Source organism: Polypterus senegalus, chromosome 11, assembly GCF_016835505.1.
Source record: "Polypterus senegalus isolate Bchr_013 chromosome 11, ASM1683550v1, whole genome shotgun sequence".
Taxonomy (NCBI): Eukaryota; Metazoa; Chordata; class Cladistia; order Polypteriformes; family Polypteridae; genus Polypterus; species Polypterus senegalus.
This window is the reverse complement of record NC_053164.1, coordinates 51,336,249-51,352,275: the sequence shown is the minus strand read 5'-3', so window position 1 is coordinate 51,352,275 and position 16,027 is coordinate 51,336,249. Positions and strand designations below refer to the sequence as shown.

Genomic DNA, 16,027 nt, shown 5'->3' with positions numbered 1-16,027 from the left:
ACCATGGAATATGTACCATCTGCAGTGTCTCCCTAAAGCAAATGCACACCATTGAGTGTGTTCTGACCAGCTGCATCACTGTCTGGTATGGAAACTGCAACATATCCGACCACAAGCGCCTGCAAAGGATAGTGAAGAGAGCAGAGAACATTATTGGGGTGCCTCTCCCTTCACTACAGGACACATTTTACAAACGCAGTGTCCGCAAGGCCTGCAGCATTGAGCAGGACCCCTTACACCCCTCACAATTCTGCCATCCAAGAGAAGATACTGCAGCATCAAAGCCAGATCTGCCAGGCTGCAGGAGAGTTTTTATCCCCAAGCTGTCAGACTCCTTAACACCAGGCTGCCCCCGGGATCTTCCACACGGCATCAACCACCTCTAAAAACAGAACTTTTATACCTGCAAGCCACTTTTTGGCAAAGACGAGTGGGCACGTAGAGGAGAACTGAAAAGCTCATACTGACCTTTAAGTATTTTGACATTCTTGATATCCTTCTGCTGTGAAACATTCTGACCTGTCATTGTTTACACATGTCTTAAACAACTTTACATTGATAATTTCATTATTATCTATATTATTTATTATATTACATATCTACTAGCCATGTGCGCCCAGCTACGTTGCGCGTGTTAAAGTTGTCTGTGAAGGGCTCCCTGTTTAAACGTGGCTGCCAGTCGTGAACTGGGCCCTTCGTCGCACAGCATTATGATTTTTTATAAGGAAAACAAAATTACAAAAGAAAACCCTAGGATATTGATTCGATAGGAACGGCCTACTCAGGATCACTGTCGAATCGTAATTATGTGGTGGTGTGGGAGCATTTCTGCTTTTGTCCGTTCACAGTCCGTCTCGTTTTCACGACGCTGTCATTTCCTCTCACGATCTCTTCTCAACCATTCTCCAATCTCGCAGGTTGCTTTGTGGCAATCCAAAGAGTAAGGCAATATACACAGAGCAACGGTTATAAAAGGGGGACACATAGGTATCCAGACTCTTTAAAGCATAAATAGGGATCACTTAACTGACACGTGAGCAAACCACGGTACAACTGTGAGACTCGCAGCACTCACCGGCTACAACGTAACAATAATAATTTCCGGAACGTGCTGTTACGTTGTCATTCATTTTACCCACTGTCTTTCTGTCATTCATGTTACATAGGCAATCTCATTCTCTAACCAGGCCTCAGGAGCTAACCAGCGTAACACTGTCCATCACCCCTTTCGTTATTCCGGCACATTGTTGACATCCATGAGTAGCAACAACGTACTAAACTGGAAGGTGGTCTACGCATGCGTGGAATTCGCGGACAAACAAAGATCAAGATCTAAATGAAGATCTCTTTAGTTAATTTAAAACACAACAATTTGTTTAGTTTGAATGTCTGTGTTTTGAGGTGTGAGTGGAGTACTACAGTCTTCAGTAGTATAAGCCTGGAGGAGATTCTTAATGCAATGCCTAGGTTTTTAGCTGTCTCTATACTGCCATCTAGTGCTTCTTCTTCTAATTCATTCGCGGACAAACAAAGATCAAGATCCAAATGCAATACCATACATTGCATCAATGTTCATATTGCTTACTACACGTCAATATTGTTGCTACTTCTTTGTCTTGTCTCGTCTGTGTTTTAATTTTAATTCTATTCTTAATTTATTATTTGCACGTCATGTTGTTACTCTTTGGACCCTGAGCTTCGCAATTTCATCTATCTGTATACTTGTATATGGCTGAGATGACAACGTTTGCTTTGGCTTTTCACCTTCATTTCCACTGGAGTATGCGATTAACCCTGAAACTGGGGATGTCGTAGAAAAAGAACTGAGGACGTTACTGAGCGGGTAAACGTAATTCCTGTTGTAAGTTTAGCAGTTTCTTCCTGTTAGACAGCTACTCAAGCTCACAATATGATGAGTTTTGATGTAAAACTATGAAAAATCACCATTTTGCTCATTTTACCAGACGCAGTGAACGACTGCAAGTGCTCATGTGACACATCTGGCCATCATTATTAAAAAATGTCGAGAACGGTCCCTGGCAATGACTTTTGTAAACCACTGCACTGGGCTGATAGGTTTCCATGGAGGTAGCCGAGCATCAAGGTGAAGCACACTGCCAGTCTCCTTTTAAAATGGCTGAATTTCACAAAAATGTTTTGCTTTGATCTCTTTCTACATCAGCACCAATTGGCTGTCTGCAATACGTGTGCAAATTCAAGACGTGCATCAATAGCTGATGATCCTCCAGAATATTTGGTAAGTTTTAAGGCATTTTTGTTTTTATGTTTGGCTCCATCGCTTTTATTTTAAAATGTGACTTACAGGCTAGATATTTTTAATTAAAAAATGCATTAGTTTAGAATATAATTTAATGTAACAAACTGATATACCAGGATTGTAAAGAAAGTTTAACTTAAAAAATCCCCTTTAATCCTTGTTTTGACTGATGTTTAAACCGGTCAAGTTAAGCTGAATGTTCTGTCTTGTATACAAAGTGCAGAGGCACTCCAACATGCAGTAAGTTGTCACTTTCCAGTAGAACTTGTAACTAGAATGCAGATAAACACACAGCTCACTTGCAAGAGTATGTCAAGCAGTTTTTACAAGGGCAATGGCGGTGCGTATATTTCAAACACTGGGTAGTGGTGCCTTCGGTCTAAAACACAAGGTCCAGTCCCAGCTCAGACCAGAAGGCCCCACAATCAAACATCTGAGTGCATTTATAGCCAAGCACGCTAAACTTCTGTGTTCCAAATGAAGTCATCAAATCACAGTACAAGTCTGATTAAAACAGTAATGGTGCTGGACACAAGTCAGGTCAGTGCAGCTGTAAATGTGTAGCGGACCTCAGGGATCGACAGGCTGCACGTTGCTCTTTACCCATTTTTAACTTGTTTTGTTCAGTTTAAAGCTGAAATTGTATGCTAAAGTGGTGCTTTACCCAGAAACGGTGTTACTTACTTCATGTAGTTTGTAGTGTTGGGCGAGAAAAATTTTTAATCTCATGCTTTTGTGGAGAATGGAGATGAAAAGGTTTCTGATACAACGGGAACCAATGATGACCAACACTGGGGTCGCACTCCATGCCGCCTCATTTGCTGGTCAAACGTCCTATATTCAACTCAAAAGCGTGACTTTGTGTGAAGGGGCTTCCTGTTTGTGAGCTACATGCATTTTCTGGAGTTATTTATTTAACAATATTTTAACAAAAAATACACACATATTGCACCTTATGAGCATATGGACAGATGACTTGACGTGTTGATTATATGACACAAGTAATGTTAGATTTTTATTTCAGGGATATTTTTGGTAGTGTTTGCCATTGGCCAGCTTTGGTTACCATTGGGGTTTGTTCAATCTGAATATTTATGTCCTTTCTCCTCAAAAACATGAGATTATTTTTTATTCTCAGCCACCACTACAAACTACCTGGGTTAACATATAAAAGTACCTTAAGAGGAGCCTTGTCAGGGTTACATTGCTTACTTGATTAAAGACAAACAAAAAAAACGGATCAGCCTGAAGGTGATACAATTAAATACAAGCAGGTACTGTAAGACATTGACAAAAATCAGATAAGAATTAACAAATGAACAAAAAAACCAAACAGATATGAATGAAATACTAGTTTAAATATTGGCTACAACTGGCTACCCAGGGCTGAGTAAGCCCATCCTAGAGCTAGACATTAGCCGAGTTTAGGTGCACGACGAGACAAGAGGGGGACGGCAGCTTCTTGAATCTGAGCCATGCAGCACTACTGATTAAAAGTCTGCTTGTTTGTCTGTCAGATGTCTATTTTTCAGTTAATCGCTCCTTCGACGTCATCTCTTTTAGACTCACCTCTTTAGTGACGAGTAATGGCGCTGCGCACCTTCATGTTGACAAGAGAAGACACGCAGCAGCACAGCAGTAGAAGCTTTAAGGCAGTGCTCGAACGACAGATGCCACGTATTTGTTTAGCTGGAAAGCGCACTGCCATGTCACTTGATGTTTCACACATGAGGTTTATTAAAACCAAATTAAAAGTGCTACTGAAACAACGGGTTATTTCAAGTGTTATAATTATTTTCAATAAAGACCAAGTTGGAAAGAAAGATCAGTTCACTAATTGAGTCGCAAAGAGTGGGCTAGTGAAACACTGACTTGGACAACAAATGGTGAAACATGCATTTCTTGTGTGAAATGAGAACCAAGTTTATTTTTCTCCACAGGGAATTGTCTTTTTTTTCCTTTGTTAATGCTTCACGTCATCAACACTTCACTGCATTTGCCTTGTTTTGTGTTGTATTTTTATACAAGACAGCATTTGACTGTAATGTGCCATAAAACACATTTGTACGTGTTTCTTCACTGGATATCTTCAAAAGATTGTGACAATTTTATTAACGAATATCCCTTCACACCCTCCCTCCTACAAGGCAAGGGTAAGCCAGCATCATTTAACACAAGTATTCACTCAACAGGTTTTAATAAACCATAAGCAGTTTCCCCTTTATTTCCCCAGAAAGAGAAACATAACTTGCATTTTTCTTTGTTTGAAAAATTATGTAATAGAAAAACCCCCATTACAAGAACTGAATCAAGGAAAGCACCACAGTTTATTCTATGGCATGAATACCAGAAATTCCCAAAATATAGAACTCTATTGATTAAAAATAAAAATAATAATAATAATAAAAAAACGATACTCTGTAGGATGTTGTCTGTGGCAGAGGGGGCAGTGGAAGCAAGCTTGAATTAGGACTGAAGTGTAATGATCCTCATGGCTACTGGCTCAGAACCTCAGCTAGCTGAAAGCAAGGGGATGGGAATTGCCGGATGTGTCCTATGAATCCCATTTAATGCCCAGGCACCAGTAAGACAGATAATGGCCTTTCGATTCCTTAAGAAGGTGAGCTTGCTAAGTCCATGTTTCGTCAATTGGGTTATGACCCTAAGAATCCCTCAGGACGTCTCTGCTCGTCATTTTTTTCACTGAAGAACTGAAGCCGTTTTTATTCCTAGATTTGTCTCTATAAATTTAATCAGCAGTCTTCCGAAGCCATCCACTGTAAAAAAAAAATTTAAAACTTCAGCTTCTTTTCAGACAGTTAAAAAAATTACAATAAAAAAAAAATCAAGAAGTGCGCTGTGTACATTTCATGAAAAATGAAATGTGACGCTACAGACTTTTGCATCATTGTATTTATACATCCTGAGAGGTCATGAGGTGACTTGCATTGTTTTGTTTATGGTGTTTAAAAAAAAAAACACCACACAGTCCACAGAATCTTGATGGAAGGCACATTGTCACAAGCCTTCATTTCCTTCTGATCCAGTGTGTGTGCTAGGGGATGCGGAGTTTACATTCATGGAGTGATTTGCATTGTCACCGAATGTGACATTATTCTGAGGCTGAAAAAAAGAAGGACATTTCAAATTAAAATTACACAAATGCTTACATGTTTTCCTTTCTCTCTTACAATGAAGACCACTTTCCTAGCAAAAGAATGGAGAATAGTGTTGGCATATTTCTTTTTTTTGATTACTTTTTTCACTTAAGCAAAACAGAGATTTGTGCTCTATTCCTAATCACCAACTGACTTTCACAGCAACTACACTAATAAATTCCCTCTGGAGTGTCTTTACTGCCACTGTCTATTGCCGAAGTTTACGCACCCCCTTAATTATCACATTAAATGGCCCTTACCTCGCTGCCTACTGCCACCCTGCACTGACTCCTCAATCCCTCAGGCTTTGGCAGTCTTGGTGCTCCATCTCATTGTTTCATTTAGGCACAGTATTTTGCTCCATTCTGACAGTAAAAATTCCAGATTATCATTGTGTTTCTACCAAGGTGATTTCGGACCATTTTCAAATGTAGACCAGGCTGTCATGAATTTGATTTTGAGGTTGATTTATGCATATGCGGTACACATTAATGGGTAAAATGTACTGTATAAGGATGTTACCCTAAACATGGTTTTCCATAATATGATGTGTCTAGAGGCATATCCCTCCTGTATGTCTGACATTGGACATTGATGAAAAATTATGCATTTGTGCAGCCTTTGTGTCCAAACCCTGTTGGTTCGATGAACCTGCTTACATTGTAATCCACAAGTAGCTGCAAATCATCCATCCATTTTCTCCATTGCTGAACATGCTTAACTTCCACTTCTTCATCCCATCCATACTACTTCTTACACAAGTCTTTTAACATACGTTTAGCAGGCAATATAACTGGTGCTAAAAATCCAACTGGGTCATATACTGAACTGACAACTGACAGAATACCACAACTTGTAGCAGGCTTATCTTGTAACTTTATCTGGAACTTGAAACTGTCATTTTGTGTGCACCATTGAATGCCTAGGGCTCTCTCAGTTGGTAACAAATAATGGTTTATGTCTAAGTCCTTTTGTTCAATAGCTCTTCTTCAGGTATATACAGTAAGGCTGCTCTGCTGTTACTCATCCATTTAGTCAGATGAAATCTCCTCCTTTGACACTCAAGATCTTTGGCTAATTTTATAGCTTGTTCCTCTTTAGCAACTGACTTTAGACAGGCATTGACATAGAAATTGTGAAGCACAGTGTTAATTGCTTCTGCAGAAGTTCTGTTTTTTCTTCTATTTAGTAGTACTAGGGTGTTGTACCATGTTTGCCATTATGGATGTAATGAGAAGTCAAGCAAAATGACATTATTTATTGGCTAACTAAAAAGATTACAATATTTAGTTAGCCAATAAAAGGTGTTACTTTGCTTGACTTCTCCTTTGTTCTATTTAGTAAAGTCACGTATCCAGTGAGAGAAAGAGCAACACAGGACTTGATCTCATGAAATCTACACTATCTTCTTCTGATTTATACATTAATTAGCCCTGTAAAGGGACTACCCTGTTTAGTTTACATTTCAGGCAGGCAGTGTGGTGTGGTAGTTAAGGCTTTAGATTTCTAGCTCTCATGTTGAGGGTTCAAATCCCACTACTGACACTGTGTGTCTTTGAGCAAGTCACTTGACCTGCCTATGCTCCAATTGTAATCCAAAACAAAATGTAACCAATTGTACCATAAATGTTGTAAGTCGCCTTAGATAAAGTGAGCCGTAAATGTACTGTAAGTTGTTTCTGATTTTGCAACTATAAAAAGAAGAAGGGAAAACAGCTCAGCTTTATAAACAAATCCCCGATTTCTACTGTGGATTTAGGTGTACTGCTAAAATATAAAACCACACATACATTAGTCAGTCAGTCATTTTCCAACCCGCTATATCCTAACACAGGGTCACGGGGGTTTGCTTGAGCTAATGCCAGCCAGCACAGGGTATAAGGCAGGAGCAAATCCTGGGCAGGGAGCCAGCCCACCGCAGGGCACATATACACACCCCCCCACACACACTAGGGACAATTTAGGATCGCCAATGCACCTAACCTGCATGTCTTTGGACTGTGGGAGGAAACCGGAGTACCCGGAGGAAACCCATGCAGATGTAATGGGCTAGAATTCAGTATGCTAGAGAAAATTACATTTCTGTGTGTTGCTTAGTGTAATGGGCTATAAACCAGAAGCCAGAAACAAATAATGCCAAAACAGAACAAACACTATAGTCATTATATAGTTACATTCTACAACGGTTAAAATCTAAGAATGAAGTCAATATGCAATAAACAGAAAAGATTTCAATTTATTTTTAAAAAAAGGAAGTGAAAAGCAGTCATGCAAATGCTGAGGTAAGGAGTTCCAGATGCAGAGGGCCAAGACACAGAATGATCCATCACCCCAGGAAGAATGTTTGGTCTGTTGGGCCATTAGGGGCCCCATACCAGAGGGGCTAAGAGCACATGGAGAATCTTATCAGTGAAGAAGGTGGGCCAGATACACAGGGACTAGATTATGCAAAGCTTAAAAGTAATGAGTGCCATTTTATATTTAATAGATGAAGAAATAGGCAGCTAGTGCAGATGGTAAAGAGCAGGAGAGATGACCTCTGCTTGCTTGGTGTGTTTGAGGACTCAATCAGCTCAGTTCTGGATATATTCCAATCTAGAAAGTGTTATAAGAAGAAAGCCAACAGACAGGGAGTTATAGTAGTCAAGGAGAGAATGAAAGCATGCACAAGTGTTTGAGCATCTCTCCCATTTAGTATCAAGCAAAGACAATGATACCGTGAGGTTCATTAAAAGCATTTTTGCTAAATGAGCTTATGAAGATCAAAAGTAAGCAATGAGTCAAAAAGGACACCTAAAATACACACAAGCTGTGAAGAATGAATCCAAACACCATCAATGTTAACAGTAAAGCCGAAAATCCTAGAGATAGTTGACTTGGGGGCTACTAATAACACTTCAGTCTTATCAGCATTCAGTTTAAAAAAGTAAGTATCAAGCCAAATATTTAAATAAGAAATGCACTCAAGGAGACAGTGGGACAACAGGTCAGTGGTAGACCTGGTATTAAGACAAGATCTGAATGTCATCTATAGGGCCGGGTATTGGCACTGATGTCCCGATTCGATATTTATTATTATTATATTTCTTTTGAGATTTTAGTAGAAAGTCCAACTCTGCCCTCATGAGCTCTGTTTCCACCCCATCCTGTATCCTGGGAGCAAGAGCTACTGGTAGTAAAGTGCTTTTTTCCATAGAAAGCATGACATCTACTGGATCAGACACGAAAAACGAAGATAAGCAAAAATGTACATAACGTAATTGAGCAGGATAGAGATTCACATGATCGATCTTGAGACTTTAAGAATCGATATTGAATAATTTCAATGAAAAATAATGATTAATTGGAAGAAAATCTGTATTTCTATCCAGGCCTAGTCATCTGCATAACAAAGCAGAGACCTGCTGGTAAATAATTTGTCCTATTTATCACATCATTTTCATTATATACAAAACTGCTATCATAGCTCTTTATCATTCCCGCCTGAAATTACATACAACATTCTTTAACACATGAATTTCCAAAGCTTACGAGAAAACACGTAAATCCGGCCCACCTTAAATCTACTCGCACGTCTCCATTCAGTGTCTTTGGTCTTGTAAATGTTTTGGTAATTCCAAGCAGCAAGCAGCCTACTATACCATCCCCCCCACTGCCAAAGAAACTGCAAAAACCACTCCCAAATGAAGCCTTGTTTATCAGTGAGCCAGGTACCTAGGCTAAAAAAATATACTGTTATTCGGAACACATGCATTTCATGTGTGTTCTGTGTCCACAAAGATCTGTGTAAGTGTAGGATGACAGAAATGTTGAACACATACCTAAAAGACAAACTTTTTCCATGTTTTAGTACTAACGACAAAATGTAGACATGAAGTGTATAATGTGTGAAGACTGATGTCCAAATATCAAATAAGCACTTTCACAAAAGATACAAGTTTAACAAAGCAAGTGTTCTTTTTTTTCTATAACCGAAGAAAAAGAAATCAGGTTAGTGTTGCTTGTTGCCCTGACTTCTCCGGTAGTATAGTGGTTAGAGCTGCTGATTCCAATTCAAAAGGTTCTGGGTTCGAGTCTTAACATCTCCCAAAATAAACGTTTTGAGTAGTGACTGTTTTTATTGTTACTATTATACAATAAAAGCATACATTTGATTTGAGTCTGTAACAGACGGTGTAAATGTATGGTACTTGTAAAGGTTAATGTTTTCTTTTACTCCGTTTTATTCTCTCCGTCGCGTTCACGCTTGCCTTGATCTGACTTGGCTATTTTCAAATAAAGACACACTATAACAGAGGTGAACTCAGATCGGAGAAAGAGAACAGAAGGCCTCCTCGCAAGAAACATCCACTCACATATAAGAACAACGGAGACGCACCAGGCGTAAAGGCGAAAGATGGCATTGTTTGGATATAGGACAAAGTCCGGCGTCATCCTGCCAATCATCTGTCCTTCAAAAAAACAGCACATATTGCTCTTCTGTTCTCTTTCTCCGATCTGAGTTCATCTCTTTTATAGCGTGTCTTTATTTGAAAACGTGAACACGACTAAGAGAATAAAACTGAATAAAAAAATGCTAACTTTGACAAGCACTATGAATTTACAGTGGCTGTTACAGACGCAAATCAAATGTATGTTTTTATTGTATAATATTAACAATAATAGCAGCTCTCTACTCAAAACAGTAAACTTGAGAAGCTGCCAGCATCGAACCCAGAACCTCTTGATTGGGAGTCAGCAGTTCTTAGCATTGCAATACGCAAGCCGTCGTATCAATCGCCTACCGTAACCTGCATTCTTTTTTCTTCAGTTATATTCTTGAATAAAACTGCACTTGTTTTGTTATACATGTACTTTTTGTGAAAGTGTTTATTTGATATTTGGATTTGAGGCTTCACACCTTACACACGTCGTAAAGACGGTCCTTGGGTGTGTGTGGGAACTGTTAACATTTGAATCTGATGATTGTATACAGTAATCCCTCTATATCGCGCTTTGACTTTTGCGGCTTCACTCTATCGCGGATTTTAAATGTAAGCATATCTAAATATATATCACAGATTTTTCGTTAGTTCGCGGATTTCTGCGGACAATGTGTCTTTTAAATTTATGGTACATGCTTCCTCAGTTTGTTTGCCCAGTTGATTTCATACAAGGGACGCTATTGGCGGATGGCTTAGAAGCTACCCAATCAGAGCATGTATTACATATTAACTAAAACTCCTCAATGCTATAAGATATGCTTCCCGTGCGGTGCTTTGCTCGTCTCTGCCTCTATCTCACCCTCTCTGACATTCCCTGCGCCTAACAGAGGGGGTGTGAGCAGAGGTGCTGTTTGCACAGAAGCCGTTTGCCTAGTGGATACAGACGCACCTCTAAGAAATGCCGCTTTATTGTGGTGCTTCCAAAAGCATACTTATTGATTTTTTGATTGTTTGATTTAATCTCTCTCTCTCTCTCTGACGTTCTCTGCGCCTGACGGAGGAGATGTGAGCAGAGGGGCTGTTTGCTTAGAAGATACTGATACGTGAGTGAGAGAATAAGACTGGAAAAAAAACAACGCTACCTTTAACTATAAATTTACAGACGCAAATCAAATGTATGCTTTTATTGTATGATATTAACAATAAGAGCAGCTCTCTACTGAAAATGGTAAATTTGGGAAGCAGCCGATATTGATACCGCGACCTCTTGATTGGAAGGCAGCAGTTCTTAGCATTACACCATGCACACTGTCATATCAACCGCCTACCATAACCTGCTTTTTTTCTTCACTTAAATTCTTAAATAAAAGTGCACTTGTTTTGTTATACTTATACCTTTTGTGAAAGTGTTTATTTCATATTTGTATTTCAATCTTCATACCATATACATTTCCTGTCTACATTTTTTCCAATTATTACTAAAAGATGAAAAACGTTTCTGTGTTAACTACATTTTACATAGATTGTTGTTGACACGGAACACATATGAAATGTATGTATTCCAAATGATGATGTACTAATTACTCTATAAAGCTCCAGCACTTCACTCGAAGATAAACATTGAGCACTGAGAAACCTCTTTGCGAAATGCAGTACAGTGGTTGGCAGGGGGGATGGGATACCAGGCTGCTTGCTGCTTATCGACACATTTACAGGACAAAAGACACTGAAGGAGAGGTGAGAATGGATTTAAGGTGGGCCGGATTTACGAGCTTTCTCATAGGCTCTGGTAATTCTAGTGTTAATGCTCAGATTGATATATTTCTCTATAAATCCTCTCATTAGGATGTATTATTTGAAATCACAATGTTCATTTTTACTTGAAAGAGTTGATCACTCAGCTGCATTTATCAACTGCTTTAACGATTTTTAACATTCAACTTGTAAAAATATAAAATTACATTAGTGGGTGGAAATCCTGTAAACAAACAATTGATTTAATGTTCGGGGCTCAGAATATCAGCTTAGTGGTAGTCTTTAGTACTCAAATTACTGAACTATTGTGTTTTTTTGGCTAAAATAATAAAAATAAAAAGTAGAGCAGTTTCTCACTATGTAGTTAGTATACAGGACTGCACGGACTACTTTCTTTTCTAAAATTCCTTTTAAATCATTCTTTTCAGTTTGCAGTTAATTCAAAATGATGGAGAAATAATCACAACATTACAGTTACAAGTATCCACATTATATTCCATTTACAGTTAATGTCAATTTCAAAATTCTCCTTCTAACATAAACAATATTGAAGTCTTTAACCACTTTTTCATATACTGTGATTGTGCTAAACAGGCTTTCTGGAAGAATAACTAAGACCAAAAGAAAAAGGTAGACCTACAGGGTCCACAGTCTTTGGGAGTTACTGACCTTATAATATAAAGCCTAAATTTTAAACAGTTTTGATATTTTTCTGTGCATTGTGTTGTTCATATATTTTATTTTATGATAAAAGCCTTAATCTGAAATTAAGGTTTCTTGATTATTCTTAAATTTGTATTTATCACTCCCTTGATGTTCAGATCCAACCTTGGAATCTTATTTTTCTACAAAACAGCAGATGTTGTGATTGAAAGTTGCCCCAAGGAACTTGGCAGTGCCAAACTGGCACTATTTTACATTTCAAGGCTGCTATAACCTGTTTCAGTAAGTGCATGCTAATAATTGTTCTGTAGCTCCTGCTGTAATCAAATTCCACATCAGCTTTATTTACTGATAGGAGTTGGTATTCAACTTCTGCCCCAGGACAAGTCGGAGTCACATCATTTGCTTCTGAATTAGCAGAAAATGGATAGCATCCACTGATATTGCTCCTTCTGTCTAACTATACAATTCAACTGCACTCATAGTGTGTTTAGGGTGAAATTCCATTTGTCAAAAAAATAACTCAGTTCATATTTTGTTGTTACACACCACAGTGTGTTGTGTAAGTATTTGCCCTGAGCAGAGGTATGATCAGTGACTGGAAATTGCAACCAACAACCATGCTGAGCAGTAGACAAACATACCTGGAACACTGGTTTAAAATATAAATATTTTTCTTACTTGTCTTCTGAAAAGTCTGTCGAAGAAGCTGCGTTTTGGAGGATCTGGAGGCAGATTCCAGTCTAGATCCAGTGATCTAGTCTCATTTGGTCCAAAAACATTCAAATCCTTGAAACACTCTGTTTCTATCATCTGTCAATAGAACACAACCAAAATGAATTCTTTTGCGACAACAATTGCCTAACTTTGCAATGTCACTCTTATTTATAACAAATTAAAACACAAATTTGCTATATGCGGTTCAATTGCTTAAGTAGTAACGCCAGATTTTCATTATACTATTTATTCATTTAAAGTTTAATGCTGGCCTCATTTGTCAAACAGTTTAATTCAATTATGGGTCAAAATGACATGATGCTAGAGGTTGTCAAACTATCCCACTGGAGGTTATGCATTGATAAAACATATTTTTCAAAAAACGACAATAAGCTTTTATAACCTAACCTAATAAAATGAATAATGCAATGAGCTTATGGCAGACTATTCAGGTGACTTCAGATTTATTCATTATTATTATGACTTGATACTTGAAGTAACAGTTATTAGTGTTTGTTGAAATTTTTAGTAAATCACACAGTGCAATGACCATTTTATAGCTTTTTTTAAATCTATTTTCACTTTCTCCTTCAATTCACTTTAACATAAAATCATGACACTTTAGTTATTTCCTTCAGACTTCACAATTAATCAAAATGATTGTTAAGCTGTTAAAATCTTTAAAGGAATCTTCACTAAAGTTGTCTGTTTAAATTGATCTCTGTATTTCCTTCTGGATCTTTCCTTCTTATCTTCTCAATGAAGCCACATAGCATGCTAACCACTAACATACAGTTTCATAGCATATCAGAAGATCTCTACACTCAAACAATGCGTATATGAGATATAGTACCACATCGTCATCCACCCGCTTTTCAAACCCATTTATATCATTACAGAACTGAATCAATTCAAAGGATTAGGCACAACTCAGGATATGATACAAGCCCATCACATGACACACACACACACACACACACACACACTGTATTCGAATAGTTCCCAATTGACAGTTCAACATGCATGCACATTTAAGATGAGAAAATCTATGCATAGGCAGAAGTGTAAACTCACCTCAGACCATTACTAAGTCAGGGTTCACACCAAGGTTCTTGAAGGTGTGAGCCAGCAGCACTAATCAATACACTACTGTGCATCTGATGTACTACACATTTACTTTTGCAGTGTACTTTATACTCTCCTCCATATATGTAACCCTACGGAATGTGGATAATTCATATGCATTGATTTTCTTTACTTTCTTCCCTTTAGTTAATCTGATGGCTGTTTGGCTTTTGGACATTGATTGGATTAGTTTTTTTTTTACCTTTGCAGAACAAGACATTTAAAGGACTGTTGTCTTCTGCTTAACAGAGAGCAAACTAATACATTTTCTTGTCTAAGAGATACTGATATTAAAATGTATTTTGTTCAGAGGTGCTTTAATTGAAATGTATATAAAATATTGTACAATAGTTCTCACTAACAGAGGAGCCATACATAATAATCATTATAATGTAACTTTAATATTTTCCTTAAATCTTTACAATATTTCTTGGTAATGCTTCCAGACCATATTATTTCTTTAGATTTTCTGTGCAGAATTTTGGAATGATGAGGAATAAGAATTCATATGCTTAGTGAGCACTGGATAATAATGTAATACAGGTTAAGTATCCCTAATCCAAACTACCTGGGAAGGGAAGTATTTTGGATTTCAGATACTTTCAGATTTTGGAACATTTGTATATACATAATGAGATATCTCGGGAATAGGATCCAAGTCTAAACACATAATGTATGTTTTATATACACCTTATGCACATAGCCTGAAGGTACTTTTATACAATATGTTTAACATTTTTGTGCATGAAACAAAATTTGTGCACAGTAGCATCAGCAGGATACCCACAAGAAGCTGTTAAACAACAGAAACAAGAAACAATGGCAGGCTTTCACTCTCCATCTACGATGCTGTTATGATTAAAAGGTTACTGTATACAGAGAGAAAGCAAAAAACTGAGCGAGTAATGCAGGTAGATCTGTCAGTGATGGTGGTTGATAAACTGTCAGCAACTGCTAACTGACGTGCTGCTAACTCCCCCTTCCTGTGCTGCAGTTTGGAAGTGCCATACATCTGTTATTGCCTCTTTCGTCCTTTGTTTATGCTCCAGAATCCCCACCAGACTTGCCCCTCTCATCATTTGTTGGTACTACATGGTTCTTGATACTTCACTGGGAACCTCCCATTACTTGAGCACTGGATTTCGTGCTGCTCAGTATTCAAGAAGTCAGCTCTGTACACAGTAAGTGCCAGCTCACGAGTTGTTCACATCCACTCATAAGTATTAAAAAAAAAAAAAAATTAAAAAATGGAAAATTAGTCAGAGTCCCACAGGGGTAAGTGAAGTGAAACATCTTGTCAGTGCTCAAAAAGCTTTGGATTTTGGAATTTCGGATTAGATATACTCAACCTATAGTACTAACTATTCTTCAGTCAGATATTTTGATAGATGCTGCTTACCAAGTGCCCTTTGATAGTGCCGTTTGTGAATAATGAAAAATAAACTACAGTCACTCTAACATTCGCAAGCGTTAGGGACTGAAGACCCCCGCAAATTTGAAAATTTGTAAATAATAACTAGGCCCATCTAGCTGTGGTAGGGTATGTCACAGAGGGATAGTTTTTGTGGTTCAATTTATTAATTTCTTTTAGTTTAGTTTTTTCTTCTTCTTCTTCATACTTTGCCAGTTAACCTGCACTGGCACTCGTGCACTTGCCTTAATGACTTGATTGTTATTTAGCAGCACGGCAAGGGCGCGGCTTCAGTTAGGGTTGGCCGCATGGATAAAAAGAAGAGGGGCAGGTAAGGAAGGAGCAAAATAAATTGTGAGAAAGGAAATTTAAAAGTAAGTGAGTGAGTGTGTGCTTGAGAAAGGTGAGAGCAGAAAGGATACCTAGAGCTTTACATGGGCTTCCGGTAGAGGCAAGTTAGAGAGAAAAAGAGTACGAGTGATCAAGGCTATGAAGT

At 38.1% G+C, this 16,027-nt stretch overlaps 1 protein-coding gene across 1 annotated transcript in view; it reads right to left on the bottom strand.

Annotated features, from left to right (window-relative positions):
- Positions 1 to 5,252: 5,252 nt before the first annotated feature.
- Positions 5,253 to 16,027, bottom strand: part of grk5l (G protein-coupled receptor kinase 5 like) — a 183,310-nt gene continuing 172,535 nt past the window's right edge. Inside the window, exons 15-16 of the mRNA XM_039768599.1 lie at positions 12,960 to 13,091; positions 5,253 to 5,401 (exon numbers count right to left, since the gene is read on the bottom strand). Of these exons, the coding sequence (XP_039624533.1) occupies positions 5,297 to 5,401; positions 12,960 to 13,091 (237 nt within the window). The 3' untranslated portion in view covers positions 5,253 to 5,296. The remainder of the gene's footprint in view (positions 5,402 to 12,959; positions 13,092 to 16,027) is intronic.